The sequence below is a fragment of the Callospermophilus lateralis genome, chromosome 2, assembly GCF_048772815.1.
Source record: "Callospermophilus lateralis isolate mCalLat2 chromosome 2, mCalLat2.hap1, whole genome shotgun sequence".
Taxonomy (NCBI): domain Eukaryota; kingdom Metazoa; phylum Chordata; class Mammalia; order Rodentia; family Sciuridae; genus Callospermophilus; species Callospermophilus lateralis.
In genome coordinates, this window is record NC_135306.1 from 74,806,261 (window position 1) to 74,821,535 (window position 15,275).

General features: G+C 38.2%; 1 protein-coding gene across 2 annotated transcripts in view; it reads left to right on the forward strand.

Moving 5' to 3' along the window:
- Positions 1 to 12,713, forward strand: part of Gcnt1 (glucosaminyl (N-acetyl) transferase 1) — a 32,129-nt gene extending 19,416 nt beyond the window's left edge. Inside the window, exons 2-3 of one of the 2 annotated variants that reach the window (XM_076843497.2) lie at positions 9,533 to 9,683; positions 10,959 to 12,713. In XM_076843497.2, coding sequence (XP_076699612.2) covers positions 11,111 to 12,397 — 1,287 coding nt within the window. In that variant the 5' untranslated portion in view covers positions 9,533 to 9,683; positions 10,959 to 11,110 and the 3' untranslated portion in view covers positions 12,398 to 12,713. The remainder of the gene's footprint in view (positions 1 to 9,532; positions 9,684 to 10,958) is intronic. The other variant, XM_076843499.2, reaches the window with a different exon arrangement.
- Positions 12,714 to 15,275: the final 2,562 nt, after the last annotated feature.

A 15,275-nucleotide genomic window follows, 5' to 3' on the forward strand; every position in this document is an offset into this window, starting at 1 on the left:
AGGGTCTGTTCGTTTGTGCCTGGCTTGTTTCAGTGAGCATGTTGCCTTCAGAGCTCCTCGTGTGGCAGCATATATTAGAATGACATTCCTTTTTAAGATGTGAATACTATCCATTGGATGGGTAGCTCACATTTTGTGTATTACTTCCTTTTCCTTACTGTTAAAATGATTTCTTTATTCTGATACTTCCGTACAATCATGAACATGTTCCTTTGACTTTCAAGGGTATATATGAAATCTGTGTGTAAATCAAATATATTTCTAACACCATCATGTGGAATCCTTTTTTAAATGAGCATGAAATGGTGTTCCCGTATTTCTTCACTTCCATTTATGTCTTAGTACCAAGCTGGAGCTGGTGTCTTTAAGCCCCACTGCTTTGGCCATGGTTCCACTGTGGTGGCCACACTTGATGGAGCACAGAGGTGGCCCTGGGAAGAGAGCTCTTTAGCAAGATCACTCGTGCTCAGCCTGACCCTGCCAATGTGCTCACTCCATCCTCTTCCTTTTTCTTTCTTGACTCTATTATATTGTCTCTGGGTTTGTGGGAAAGGATTAACCCAAGCCAGTGATCAGATTTTCCTTCACCCTTTCTAGCTGACATTTGGGGTTTAAAGAGAGATCTAGATGGAGGGCATAGGCCTTTAGTCTCTGTGTGTGCGCGTACACACACACGTGGGCACAGACACATAAGTATATGTGTGAGTGGCTGTTTATCATCACTCTACAAGAATTCACCACAGTGAGAAACAGACTTAGTGACACAGTAAAGTGGGAAAGGGGGACCTTAGGGTTACAAAACACGAGTGGCAAAGTGCTATCATCTCTTACCTTCCTCTTTCTAAACTGTTCTTATTCTACATTACCATCTCTGTTTCCTTTCCAGCTTCCTTTGCTTTAGGTTTCTACTTCCTGAATAAGAATATAAAAAGTAGGGAACACATTTCTTTCTGGTATCTAAATCCCACCCATTTGCAAGATTCAGGTCACTTGTAACCAAGGAAGTCTTTCTGAAACTTTTTTTTTTCCTTCCTCCTAATGAATTTTCTACTTATGACATAGAGTGGGGTAATTCATCTTTCCTACAAAGTGTGTAGGCAGAAAGGGAAGGTTTCTTTCTTTCTCCCAGCTTTGTATCTTTGGAGGAGAGAACAATGAGAAAAGAGAGGAAAGATACTATTTCCATTAAGTGAAATGAATGCTCTATAAGTAACATTTTGTTTCAAAGTAGTATAAAGAGCAAATGAAAAAGAATTCTATAGAACTTTTTTATGACATCAAACTCAGGGGAAATCAGTTTTTTTATAGGTGACTATAGAAACCAAATTTTACTTTATTTCATCTAACATAAAATTAGGAAGAGAGCATTGAACATTTCATTAATTATACTTCTGTATTTTCATTTCTATATTTTCAAATTGTATATAATTATAAAACATTGTATATTGTGTGTATAGGTGTGTGCCACAAAAATACAATGAGTCATATCATATATATGTGATTAAACAGTAAAACGAATTGTAAAAAGAAAAATTCTGGTATTTGTTCTATTTATTAAGACTCTAGTGTGGCACATTCCTATAATCCCAGCAGCTCCAGAGGCTAAGTCAAGAGGATCACGAGTTCAAAGCCAGCCTCAGCAAAAAGCAAGGTGCTAAGCAACTCAGTGAGACCCTGTCTAAATCAAATACAAAATAGGGCTGGGGATGAGGCTCAGTGGTCAAGTGTCCCTCAGTTCAATCTCTGGCTACCCCCACCCCCAAAGCCTTTAGAATATTGATTTATTGCAGTTATATTTAAAAACTGATAACTGATTAACCATCTTTATAACTCTTATCACTACCTTTAAAGCTTAAAAACATCCTTATTTTAATTAAATTTGTAAATGTACATTCTTTAAAAAAAATATTTCCACAGAATGCCAAGAAGTATGAAGGGTCTAAGTTTTACTTGATTTGAAAGCTAACAATTATTATGTATCCTACAGGGAAAAAAAAAAAAAAAAAAAGACTCAGGGGCCAGAGAAGAAAGATAGTTTGTTACTTATAGTAATACCAGTAGTAAAGAATTGGTATGTTTCATGTTGGTTTCTCAAGCTCTAATTGGCATGGGGCAATGCAGAGGGCCAGGTGAAAGTATATAAAACCTGGGTTGCATTTTAGGAAAGGAACACTGAGCTAAGGGAGCGCAACTCTTTTAAAGTAGGTTGTTTGCATGCTATACTTTGCTCTAGGCAACATTGTCTTTCTCTCTCTCTCTCTACTTTGTTTTTTGTTTTTTTTTAAGTGGGGCTGTAGATCAAACCCAGGACATTGTTCATGCTAGTATAAGCACTCCACCACTGTGCAATATTCAGCCCCACATTCTGAGAAGAAACTATTTGTAACCTAGATTCTAAATAACCAGCTAGGCTATTGGTCAAATATGATGTAGAAAAAAGGCATTTTTATAAAAAGTCATAAGAAATCTTTCTCACAGATTAACTGGAAGACTATGCCACCAGAAGGTAAAGCCCGCCAAAACTGAATAGCAATAAAAACAACAACATCATCATTTTGGAGTGCTTAATGTCTCCAGAAACTCTCCCAAGTGATTTACATATATTAGCATAAGGAATCTCTATGAACACCCTACACAGAATATGTTGTCTTCCAGATGAGGAACCGAGGCATAAAGAAGTTACATAGTTTTCCCATGGTCATGTAGCTAAGTGAGCAGAAGACTTATGATTCAAACCCATGTAATCTGATACCCCAAATTTATGCTATGTTGCTTAGCAAGAAAGAACCTCAATTAGAACAAATTTTAAAATAAATAAATAAAAATTTAAAAAAGAACCTCAGAGAAGCTAATGAGTGACAGGCATCAGAGACAACTCTCCAAACAGGTCAAGAATGTGAGGGGCCCAGAGGCCAGATACCCTGAGATCAAATAAAGCTACTGAGTTGCCAATGTTAAGAAAGAAGAACTCCACACTGAATGGCAAGGCCTCCGTCTTCAGTCTCATCTTCTTCCTGCTCCTTCTCTTGACCTTCTTCAGGTGATATTGGAGGCTCCTTCCCTCGCTCGAGTCAGTATCCTAAGACTGAATGGCTTTGGCCTCAAACACCGTAGTTGGTACTTTGCTTCATTCACAGTAGCCTCTGGTTTACAGAACAATAGTCCTTGGAGTGCTGGTGAAATACAACCCAGAGTATTCACTGGGACTAGAAGCCAACTGAACAAACCTAGACCATGCTTCCTGTTCAGAGGCAATAGGGTGTGGACCCTGATTAGCCACCAGCTCTTTGTGCATGCCCATCTAGATGCAGAGATATGTGTGTATATCTTTCTAGGTATGTGTGTATGTGCAAGTGTAGTTTTTTTTTTTTTTTTTTTTTTGTGAAAGAGTATTTCTACCGTTTTCAAAAAAATGGTACAGTAGGTAGAATTTTGCTATATTAATTTATAATTAGAAATATACTGTTCTTACTCTTATTTTACTTTTCCTTTGATTATTAACAAAGGAATTAAGGAAAATGTAGCCTGAACCACATGTAGCTCATTTCTTTAAACTTTTTAAAAATTTTTCATTTTCTTCTCTATATAGTGGTGTTTTCCAAATTAACTTACTAATTTAGTAAGTTTATGGTACTGGGATGGATATGAGTTGTTAACGTCTGGTTCATTTTGAAATACAGAAGTATATGCTAGTCATATCTAATAGATTTTGTTTTAAAATGTCACTATAGCTTTTCTTTTTTTATGTTGTAGGTCTTCTCTTGTTTCTTGCTTATTTCAAGCTGGAATCTAGATCTGATAATTAGTGGTTTGGAAACTTTGTACATGCATCTGCTCATGCAGTTATCACTGTGAAAATAGTTTTGCACTAGGTTATGACCTTTACCCCTACTTTATTCTCCCATCTGAATCTTACTACCTTGAGTTGTTGCACACAAAGAACATTTGGTGGTGGAATAAAATTCAAAAAGGGCCCTTTAACTTGCAGCAGCAAAGTAATCTAAAACATGGTGCCACAGCTAACTATATGGTGCTGGGCACTCTAACCCTTTCCAACCCATCATTCCTGTTGTTCTATTGCTCCTAATCTGTTTTATTAAAAATCTCTCTCTCTCTCTCTCTCTCTCTCTCTCTCTCTTTCTCTCTCTCTCTCTCCCTCTCTCTCTCTCTCTCTCTCCCTCTCCTGGCCCTAGGGATGGAAACCAGGATCTTGAACATAGTTTTCTCAAATTTAGATTGATAGTTTTTACATTATAAAAACCCTGATGTTCTTAGCTAAACCATGAGGTACATTATAATTGCTTTTTCCCCCCATTATTACATGACTCTGCTTTCCTTTGGAGTCCAAAATTATCTTTAAATTATCTTTCTAGTCCAAAGCTATTGCTTCATTTGCTTTGTTTTCAAGGTAGTTTATGACAAATTCAACCCTAAAATTCTGCCCATTTTTAAAATCAGTTTTCGGCATGTTGATTTCCATCAGTTATCCCATTAGTTTTATCTTCTTGAGGGCATCACTCCTAGAGCTTCTGGACCTGCTCTGGTCTGCTGTGGTTCTCCTTGGTCTCTTACATGTTCAGCCTAGAATGTCCCTTCCCTGTAGTCCTGGGGGTTCCCTTTTCTTTCTTGGTGTGCTAGATCCATTTTTTGATTCTTACTATGACTTCCCCATTCTTGGTTAATGCTTAAGGGTTTTTGTTGGTGGTAGGGTGGTATTTATGTTTTATTTTGTTTTCAGTGCTGGGGATCATACCTGGAGTCCTGCACATGTTAAACAAGCACTCTACCTCTGAGCTACATCTTCCTCATCCCAATGATGGGGCATGTTCTCTAGTAGCTTGCTGAGATAAGGTGCATAAGGACATTTTGAGACTTTGCCAGCCAGCAAATGTTTTTATTTTAGACAGATATTGATTGGCAGCTCATCCAATTATAAGAATTCTGAGCTGGAATTTGGTTTTCATGAGCACTTTGAAGGAATTGCTCTGTTGTCTTTTGTTTTTTATAGTTGGATTTGTAAGGTATGAAGACATTCTGCCTCTGAGTTCATTTTATGTGGCTTAGTTTGACCCACTCTCTGGAAGCTTGTGTGATGATCTTTGTTTCCCCAGTATTCTGATATTTCATGACCAATTAATCAATGTATCTTGGTATGGTCTGATTTTATCCATTGTACTGGGACTTCAGGGGATTTTGCAATTCCTTCATTTTTGGAAGTATTCTCAAATTATTTAATCAATGGTTTCCACCCTGCTTGTGTGTGTGTGTGTGTGTGTGTGTGTGTATGGTACTACCAGGCATGGAACCCTAGGAGCCTCTACCACTGAACTACATGTCCACCCCTTTTTCATTTTTTATTTTGAGACAGATCTCACTAAACTGATCAAAAATTTGCAGTCCTCCTGCTCAGCCTCCTGAGTGACTAGGATTACGGTATCTATTTATTTTTATTGAAAGAAGTATCCGACTATATTATGAATAGTTTTCTTCTCCCCCAACAGCCCACTTCCTTTGAACATTTAAGGTCCTCCCAGGGTAAACAATACAGTTATTTTTTCTCTTGGCTTAGTTGGATTTCCCAGTAAATGGAACTCCTTCCTTGGCTTGACACATTTCTGAGAACTGAGAGGGGCAGACTGGTTAGGAATGGGGAAGATGTTGTGCCTGTGGTCCTGTTTGCTGGATGGGAACCCTGCCTTCCCTGGTGCCTGGTGTGCCCCAGCCTGGGGACCTCTGCCAGGCTTGAGGTGGAGACCCATCTGCGCTGTAAACAGCTGCCAAGTCTCCCTTCAGAGCTGCAGGGTCTCTGGTTCCTGAGCCCTTTGAAGATCCTGTAGTGTAATTAGAGCTGGTTCCTCCAGTCAGGCGGGGATTCATGGGTCTGCTTAACCGGTTACTTCTCACCTTCTACTTCTCCAATTCTGTTTGCTGCCTCCTCTCTCTCTCCTCAGGGTCATTGCCTGCCTTCACATTCTATCAAGTACTCAAATGCACCCTTACCTTGACCCAGGGGTTGTTGGTTTTGTGTTCAAACACTTGTAGCGATTCTGTGGTCGCCAGAGGATCGCTCGATGTTTTCTTTATGGTCCTCTTCCTTGACCTGCTCTCCTAGTTATTAGAAGTATAAAAGAAGAGTCTGTTTTCTTATTTTTAGAACTTAGTATCCTTATACTTCCTCGTATTAGTTCTTTAAAGTCACAGATGAAGGGTCATTGCTTGTAGGTGCCGACTTTTCTTTGCATGGGGAATTATTTTGTTCCATTCCTTCCTAGGTAGTGTTTTCTAGTTAAACTAAAAATTTTTGGATAACTAAAGGTGCATTAAAATACTATATAACATGCGCAAGTTTTATTTCTCTTGAAACTTCTTTTCATCCTGGAATCTTTTCTGTGTGAAATTGTGTTTTCCTATTTCTTAGCCAATTTTTATGTGGGCAAATGTTCTAGGTGCTGAAAGTATGTTAATGGTTAATTAAAATTTCTTTTAATGATTTCCCTTCTGAATTTACCATGGTGGTAAATATATAAAATCAAAACATCTCTCATTAGATTGTGTATTTGTCCTTTAAATCAAATAGGAAAAGAAAATTGTTACAAAGAAATTAACTTTTGTACTGTTGTATGTTTTACTTACCTATATACCTCTATCGCTGCTTTTTATTTCTTCCTGTGGATTTGAGTTACCATCCAGCATCTTTTCATTTCAGCTTAAAGGACTCTATTTAGTACTTTTGGGAGGGTATTTCTGTTGGTGAATTCTCTTAGTTTTGTCTATTTAGGAGTGTATTACTTTCTCATTTTTTTTGAATGATTTTGCTAATTATAGAATTTACAATTGATAGTTCTTTTCTTTTTGCACATTGAATATAACATCCACTACCTTCTGGTACCCATTGTTTTTTATTTGAAGTTGTTAGTGATTTTTCAGGACCCATGGAATAATCATTTTACATTTTCAAGATTCATTGTTTTTCAACAGTTTGATTATGAAGGGCCTATGTAAATGTGTTTTTGAGATTGTACTCTTTGGATCTCATTTTACTAGGATTTGTGATTTTATTTATTTATTTATTTTTTGAAGTACTAGGGATTGAACCCAGGGACACTCTATGTCTCCAGCCCCTTTCCTTTAATTTTTTATTCTGAGATGGTCTAGATAAGTTGCCGTAGCTGGTCTCAAACTTTTGATCGTCTTGTCTCAGCCTCCAAATTTCTGAGATTGCAGGTGTACACCACCACGCCCAGCTGCAAATTAGTTTTTATTTAGTTTTAGTAGACTATTTTTTTCAGCAGTTTAGGTGTTCTGGAAAATTTCATAGAAAGGACAGAGTTCCTACATACCCCCTCACTCTGTTTCCCCTATTATTAGCATCTTGCATTAGTATGGTATGTTTGTTACAATTGAATCTGTATTTCTACTTTAAAAAAAAATACTTTCTACAGTGCTGGGGATTGAGTCCAGGACTTTGCATAGGCTAGGAAAGCATTCTGAGTTGCACCCTCAGCCTCCTTTGGGCATTATTATTATTAGTGTGTGTGTGTGTGTGTGTGTGTGTGTGTGTGTGTGTATTGTGGGGATTAGACCCATGGCCTTGTACATGCTAGGCAAGTGCTTTACCACTGAGCTATATACCCAGCCCTAATCACTTAACTATTGATAATTCTCATTGACAATTCACTCTGTGTTTTATTCTGTGGGTTTTGACAAATGTGTAACATCAGTTAGCCACCATTACAGTATCATACAGAATAGTTTCATTGCCCTAAAAACTGACCTGTGCCCTACCTATTAATCACTTCCTCCTTTCCCTCCAAAACTGTAACAGACATAGATCTTGTTAATATCTCTGTAGTGTTGCCTTTTCTAGAATGTCATATGATTGAAATCATATAGAGTATGTAATCTTTTCAGACTGGCTTCTGTCACATAGCAACATGTATTCAGAGTTCCTCATATCTTTTGTGGCTAAATAGCTCATTTCCTTTTATCATTAGGTGGATGTATCCCAAGTTGTTTATTCATTCACCTCTTGAAGGATATCTTGGTTACTTCAAAAATTTAGCAAGTATGAACAAAGTTGCTATAAACATGCATATGTAGGTTTGTGTGTCCATATCCATTTATAACTCATCTTGGGTAAGTACCAGGACTTTGATTGCTAGATTGAATGGTTACTCTACTCTTAGCTTTGTGAGAAACTGCCAAACTGCCTGCCAAACCAGCTATACTATTTTGCATATGTGGACTTCTTCAAGCTATTTGGATGTACAGATGAGTATTTTTAAAGTCAGATTTGGAAAGTTTTTAGTCATTATTCAGATATTCTTTCTGTACCCGCCCCTCTTCCCTCTTCTCTACTCTCTTTCCTGGACTCTAATTGCTATTTGTTGGTCTGCTTGATGGTGTCTCACAGTTCTCTGAGGCATTGTTTACTTTTTTGTTGTTGTTGTTGTTGTTCCTCAGACTATATATATTCTCAGTTGGCCTGTCTTAAATTTCACTGAATTTTCTTCTGTCATTTCAAACTTGCTGTTGGAACTCCTCGGTCAGCTTTTTCAGTCAGTTATTTTAACTGTGCATTTCCAGACTTCTTTTGGCTCTGTTTTGTAACTCAGCTGGTTAAATGTCATTCTGAGTCTTTGTTTAGTTAAATCCAGTGCCTGGGCTTCCTTAGGGATTAGTTTTATTGACTCTTTTTCCCCTTATATGTGGGTTGAACTTTTGTGGGGTTTTTGTTTTGTTTTTTTGCATACCTTGTAATATTTTTGCTGAAACTGGACATTTTATAATATGTCAATTTTGGCAATCAGACCTCTACTCTTACCCTGCCCAGGACTTGTTGTGTTTGTTTAGTGACTTTTTAGATGAGTTTTTCTATATTTATAGTTTGAGGCGCCTGTAAGGCTCTGCTGTAGCTTCATGGTCTGCTAAAGATTGGGCAGGAATTGCTTAGCGGCACATTGTTGTTTCTTGTTTTGATGTTTCAGTGATGGAAATTCCTTATTTTACCAGAATTGTTTGCTTTCTAATAGTTAAGGTAGTTGGAAGAAAATGAGACAAGCAGCTTATTCAATTACAGGATTGTCATTAATATGCCAGAGAGCATTGGGAAGTTTCACAGTGAGGGTGGGATATGTTGGATTTCCAATCATCTTGAACATTAACTGTCCCTTGTCACACATTTTGGGAAATGATGCTAGAGCTTCCTTTCAAAATGCTCAGCCTATGGCTGGAGTTGTAACTTAGTGGTAAAGCACTTATTTAGCATGCAAAAGCCCCAGGTTCCATCCTCTAACACTTCGGGCGTTGGGGGGAGATCTGAATGTCAGTATGTTTTCACACCTTTACCAACCACAACCATAGCTTTAGGAAAATACAATTATAGAGAAGCAAATTTTAAAAGATAGAAATCTGCCATAATTTTGAGGGGAAAAAAAGTACATCTATACAAAGAGAACCAGCATGCTTTCTTGTGTGCTGCAAGTACACATATAGTTATATCCCTTCATGCATTTCCCTTTTCATTTCACAGATTTTTAAAAAAGCTTCAAGGGACATATCACCATCACTGGACGCCTGATTCACTGAAGAAAACTGGCAGCATGAGAGGTACTCTGAAGGGGTGCAGGATGTTACCAAGAATCTCAGCACTAAATGATCCACACTTTTCTTAGTTCTCAATGGTAAAAAGTCTGAATACCTTTCTTAACATTATTCTAAACTAATAATGGTCAACTGTTTATTTTCATTTGTATTATTGATCTTCACAATTGACTTCCTAATGAAATATTTAAAAGTATCAGTGTTAATTCTGCTGTTTAAAACTCATTTCAAATCTCTTTAAATCTAGTATGGTCAGAACTAATGGTATTTGATCTTCTTTTTCAGAACTAATGGTATTTGATCTTCTTTTTCAGAATAGCACCTATTAGTTATAGAACCAATTGTCAAGTTATAAAGTTGTTTTTAAAAATGAAATAATACTTGAATTTTTTAAAGCATTTTATATAGTAAAAATTAGAAAGTAGACAAAAGTTCTGTCATATACAGCTCTTGTTTTTCTGAGGGCTTAATAATTATAATTAGTTATACTCAGTTTAGGAAATTCAGGCTGTATCTTCATATAGTGCCTGACATGGAACTGAGATTAATTGTAGGGTCACCTAAACACAGCCCCAAATCTGGCCTGGTTTTAGCTGAGCCCTTTGGTTCAGTTTGAAAACTCAGTTTACTTTCCCTTCTTTCAAAGATCCTTTGAAGTCCCTATCATTCCTGAACTTCTAAGTGTAGCCCTAATCCGAAATCAGGAAAAAGCCAAGTGGATATCTGATCTCTTCAGATCTTATGGCTGCTGATGCCACGTGGTGGACTTTAATAGATGTCAGGAAGAACTGAAATTAGTGTAACCATTTCAAGAAGAGGGTGTGCTAGCTTGTTTGGTGGCACATGCTGAAGTGGCTCAGGAGGCTGAGGCAAGAGGATCGTGAGTTCAAAGCCAGCCTCAGTAACTTAGTGAGGCCCTGTCTCTAAATAAAATATAAAAAAGAGCTGGGGATGTGGCTCAGTGGTTCAATCCCCAGTGCCCCCCCCCCCCCAAAAAAAAAAAGAAAAAGAGAGAGAGAGAGAGAAGGTGTGCTAATTCTTACAATTGGCTTACTTTCAAAAACTTGCCCAGTGTGGATAGTTCAACAGGTAGATCGTCCACTATGTTTTTGCACTTCAGTGTACCTGAGAGGTAAAGTGTTTATTGTGGAATATTTTAGAACATTAGGCCTGGGTGGGGTTGTTGGGTTTTTCCTCCTCCAACTTGTGGTTTAATACTGGAGACTGTGGGTTTCCTGTAAAACTCCCTTTTTGCTGATTAACCCACTTTTGTTTTTGTTTTGTTACAGCCTCATAACAAATAGCACAGTTCTTGAGTTCTATATTTATAAAGATCATTTCTGTTTTTCTTTTAGTGCTGTTGGTCACTTTCAAGATGCCTTTGTACTTCTGATAAATTCAAACTGGCAACTCTTAAGGCCACGCTGGACAGAAAATCAGAAGGAAGATCATTGGTGCTGGAAGCCTAGAAGATCACTTAGAGGAGAATCTCGGACTGTCATTTGAAATGCTGAGGAATTTATGGCGGAGGAGACTTTTTTCTTGTCCCACTAAATACTATTTTATGTTTCTTGTTTTTTCCCTAATAACTTTCTCTGTTGTAAGGATTCATCAGAAGCCTGAATTTGTAAGTGTCAGACACCTGGAGCTTGTTGGAGATAATCCTAGTAATAATATTAATTGCACCAAAATTTTGCAGGGTGATGCAAATGAAATCCAGAAGGTAAAGCTTGAGATGCTAACAGTGAAATTTAGAAAACGTCCTCGTTGGACACCATCTGACTATATAAACATGACCAGTGACTGCCCTTCATTCATTAAGATGCGTAAATATATTGTAGAACCTCTTAGTAAAGAAGAGGAAAGCTTCCCAATTGCATACTCCATAGTGGTTCATCACAAAATTGAAATGCTTGACAGGCTCCTGAGGGCCATCTATATGCCTCAGAATTTCTACTGCATTCATGTAGACAAAAAATCAGAGGACTCCTTTATAGCAGCGGTAATGGGCATCGCATCCTGTTTCAGTAACGTCTTTGTGGCCAGTCAGTTGGAGAATGTAGTTTATGCATCCTGGAGTCGGGTTCAGGCCGATCTCAACTGCATGAAGGACCTTTACAGAATGAGTGCCAATTGGAAGTACTTGATCAATCTTTGTGGGTTAGATTTTCCTATTAAAACCAACCTGGAAATTGTCAGGAAGCTCAAGTCGTTCATGGGTGAAAACAACCTGGAAACGGAAAAGATGCCATCCAATAAAGAAGAAAGGTGGAAGAAGCATCATGTGGTCATTAACGGAAAGTTGACTAATACGGGGACTGTCAAAGTGCATCCTCCACTCAAAACTCCTCTGTTTTCGGGCAGTGCCTATTTTGTAGTCAGTAGGGAGTACGTGAGGTATGTGCTAGAGAATGAAAACATTCAAAAGTTCATGGAGTGGGCACAAGACACGTACAGCCCAGATGAGTATCTCTGGGCCACTATTCAGAGGATCCCTGAGGTCCCAGGCTCGCTGTCCTTAAGCCACAAGTATGACTTGTCTGACATGCAGTCAGTTGCCAGGTTTGTCAAGTGGCAGTACTTTGAAGGTGACATTGCCCAGGGTGCACCTTACCCACCCTGCAATGGGGTCCATGTGCGCTCAGTGTGTGTTTTCGGAGCTGGCGACTTGAACTGGATACTACGTAAGCACCACTTTTTTGCCAATAAATTTGACCTGGACGTCGATCTCTTTGCTGTTCAGTGTTTGGATGAGCATCTGAGGCATAAAGCTCTGGAGATGTTAGAACACTGACCACTGAGGGCAAATTTTAGGAACAATAAGAAAAATACTCAAAACTCACCCCCATCTGCTTTCTCTGCCTTGACAATAAGAAGGATTATATGGTGTCCTCTTTGGGGTGAGGATTCTCCTATAGTATCTAGAGTCAACATGAAGGGGGCACTTAAAGTGACTGGGGGCTGGATACGGTGACAAGACATTGTGGAGGCGAGACCAGAATGGGGCTGGGAGAGAGGCCAATGTAGGAATCAGCCTCAGGGATTGTTAAAGAGCTCAGGGACTTAACAAAATGAGAAGATTTGACTTGTGCCAAAATTATTTTAAGGATTTTAAATATAACAATTTTCCTGATATGAAGAAATTTATAGCAACAATCAATCAAGAATATAAATTTATCTCGGATATTATATTTGTTGGAATAAAAATTTGATTTTACTCTAAATGATTCTTGTAAACATTTTACTTTCTGCTCTAAAATTATACTGTGTGGTGTGTCTATAGGCCATCTTAAATAGGTTTGATTTAACATTATTTCTGACTTATTTTTGCTTATAACATTGCACATATATGTATTTTTTAAATATTTTATTTTTTAGTTATTGGCGGACACAACATCTTTGTTTGTATGTGGTGCTGAGGATCCAACCCGGGCCGCATGCATGCCAGGCGAGTGCACTACCACTTGAGCCAAATCCCCAGCCCGAACATATATTTTTAAAAGCAAAAAAAAAAAAAAAAAAAACCTGACAATTTCTATGCATCACTTGGATTATTAAGTTATTCAAGGCATCATCAGGGTAACAGTGCTGTACCCCTGTCATCTTAGCTACTCAGGAGGCTGAGGTAGGAGGATTGCTGGAGCCCAGGAGTTTGGGACCAGCCTGGGCAACATAGTGCGATTATCAAGAAAGGGAGGAAAGAAGGAAATTCAAGGTTGTTTTGTTGTTGTTTGTTGTGTTTTATCTATTGTTTCTACAAAGAGTAATGCTTAATTTTCCCCAATATTTCTCTCTGTACTCTTCCCTACTAATTTCCCCAGACTCTCTATCAAGCTGTGCAAATTATTAGAGCCCTTATATTGCTCTCTTGGTTCTCTGATGTGATCTATTGCCAGTAATTATTAAATTATTACTAAGAACTTGGAAAAGGTAAAGCAGATCTGGGATGGATGGAGAAGAAGGAATCTAGGCTGTTTTGCAGGCACATGATCAGATTTTTTAATTAATTAATTAATTAATTAATCAATTTTTTTAGAGAGATATTTAGTTTTCGGTGGACACAACTTCTTTATTTTATTTTTTTTTTAATTTTTATGTGGTGCTGAGGATCGAACCCAGTGCCCCGCACATGCCAGGCGAGCATACTACCACTTGAGCCACATCCCCAGCCCCATGATCAGATTTTTAAGCTCCAGCAATTTACACTGTCCCCAGAAATTAAGACTTTTACTCATTGGATCCACTTATATCCAGGTCCACAAGGTGGTTGTATCCTAAGGTCATCTGTGCTCTGAGAAGATCTGGCCCTGACCTTGGCTCTCTGTGTTGTATGTTTGTTGACTGTTCCTTAGCCTGGTAGTTTTAAGCATCCCCCTCTCAGGCCTCAGTGAGGAGAGAAGAGGTCTGCTATTTGTTCCACAAAGGCCTATTGGAAGGCCTGGGAAGGGACTTCAAGTTTCAGACAGATGTTTTGATTGTTGGTATTATTTATAGCATATGGTTTTTACTCTCTCCATTTTCACCAAAATAGTGAATTGGGGGTTACTACAGATGATTTGGGGTTACTAGAGTGCTGTCTTGCATCTCCTAGTAAATGATTAAAAAAAAAATTATAGTACTTTGCTAAGTTAATACTGTTCAGCCAAAGATCTAAGAGTATAATTGTGACAGCTTGTCATTGAACATTAGACTTTAAAAAAGAATCAGGAGAATCGCAAGTTTGAGGCCAGCCTGCACACTTCCCTGTCGCAAAGCTGGGAGCAGTAGCGCACACTTATAATCCCAGCAACTCTAGAGGCAGGAGGATTGCAAGTTCAAAGCTATTTAGCAAAGCCCTAAGCAACTTAGTGAGATCCTGTTTCTAAATAAAAAATAAAAAGGGCTGGGGGCTGGGGATATAGCTCAGTTTGTAGAGTGCACAAGGCCCTGGGTTCAATCCCCAGCACCACACACAGTAATAATAATAATAATAATAATAATAATAATAATAATAAATAAAAAGGGCTGGGGATTTAGCTCAGAGGGTAAGCTCCCCTGGGTTCAATTCCTGGTACTAAATAAATAAAGGGCTAGAGATGTAGCTAAGCACAGCTGAGGGAAAAGGGAAACCCACCCAAATAGTTTGTTGTGAATGTCATCATGAATGCTTTGTTAACCCCTTTTGCCCCTTTGAGTGAGCCCCATTTTGGATGCAACACATTCTAGAAAGTGGTAAAATTGATAGGTTTCATATCTTTCTATTAACTTGAATACATATCATTTAAAACCTGTTATAAAATTTATTATTACTATCATTTTTTTTTTTTTTTTTTTTTTTTTTTTAGTGCTAAAGTAACAACCCAGAGCTTCATACATGCTGGACAGATAAGCACTGAATCATTGAGCTATATTGCTAGCCCCATATTTCATTAATACATACTTTTTAATGTTAGGGGCTTGTCATTAGAATCCTGACTTAATTGTTTTGATACATTAGAACCCAAACGAATGGTGCATGCCTGTAATCCTAGCTACTTGAGAGGATAAGGTGTTAGGTGAATTCAGGACACCAAGATGGCAGAGGAGGGGTATAAGAAGGATGCCACTGGAGGACCGGACAGTGATACAGGGAAAGGAATCATGTCCCTGTTTACAATAAGCCATTACCATGATAACTCCTGCCACTGAGGACT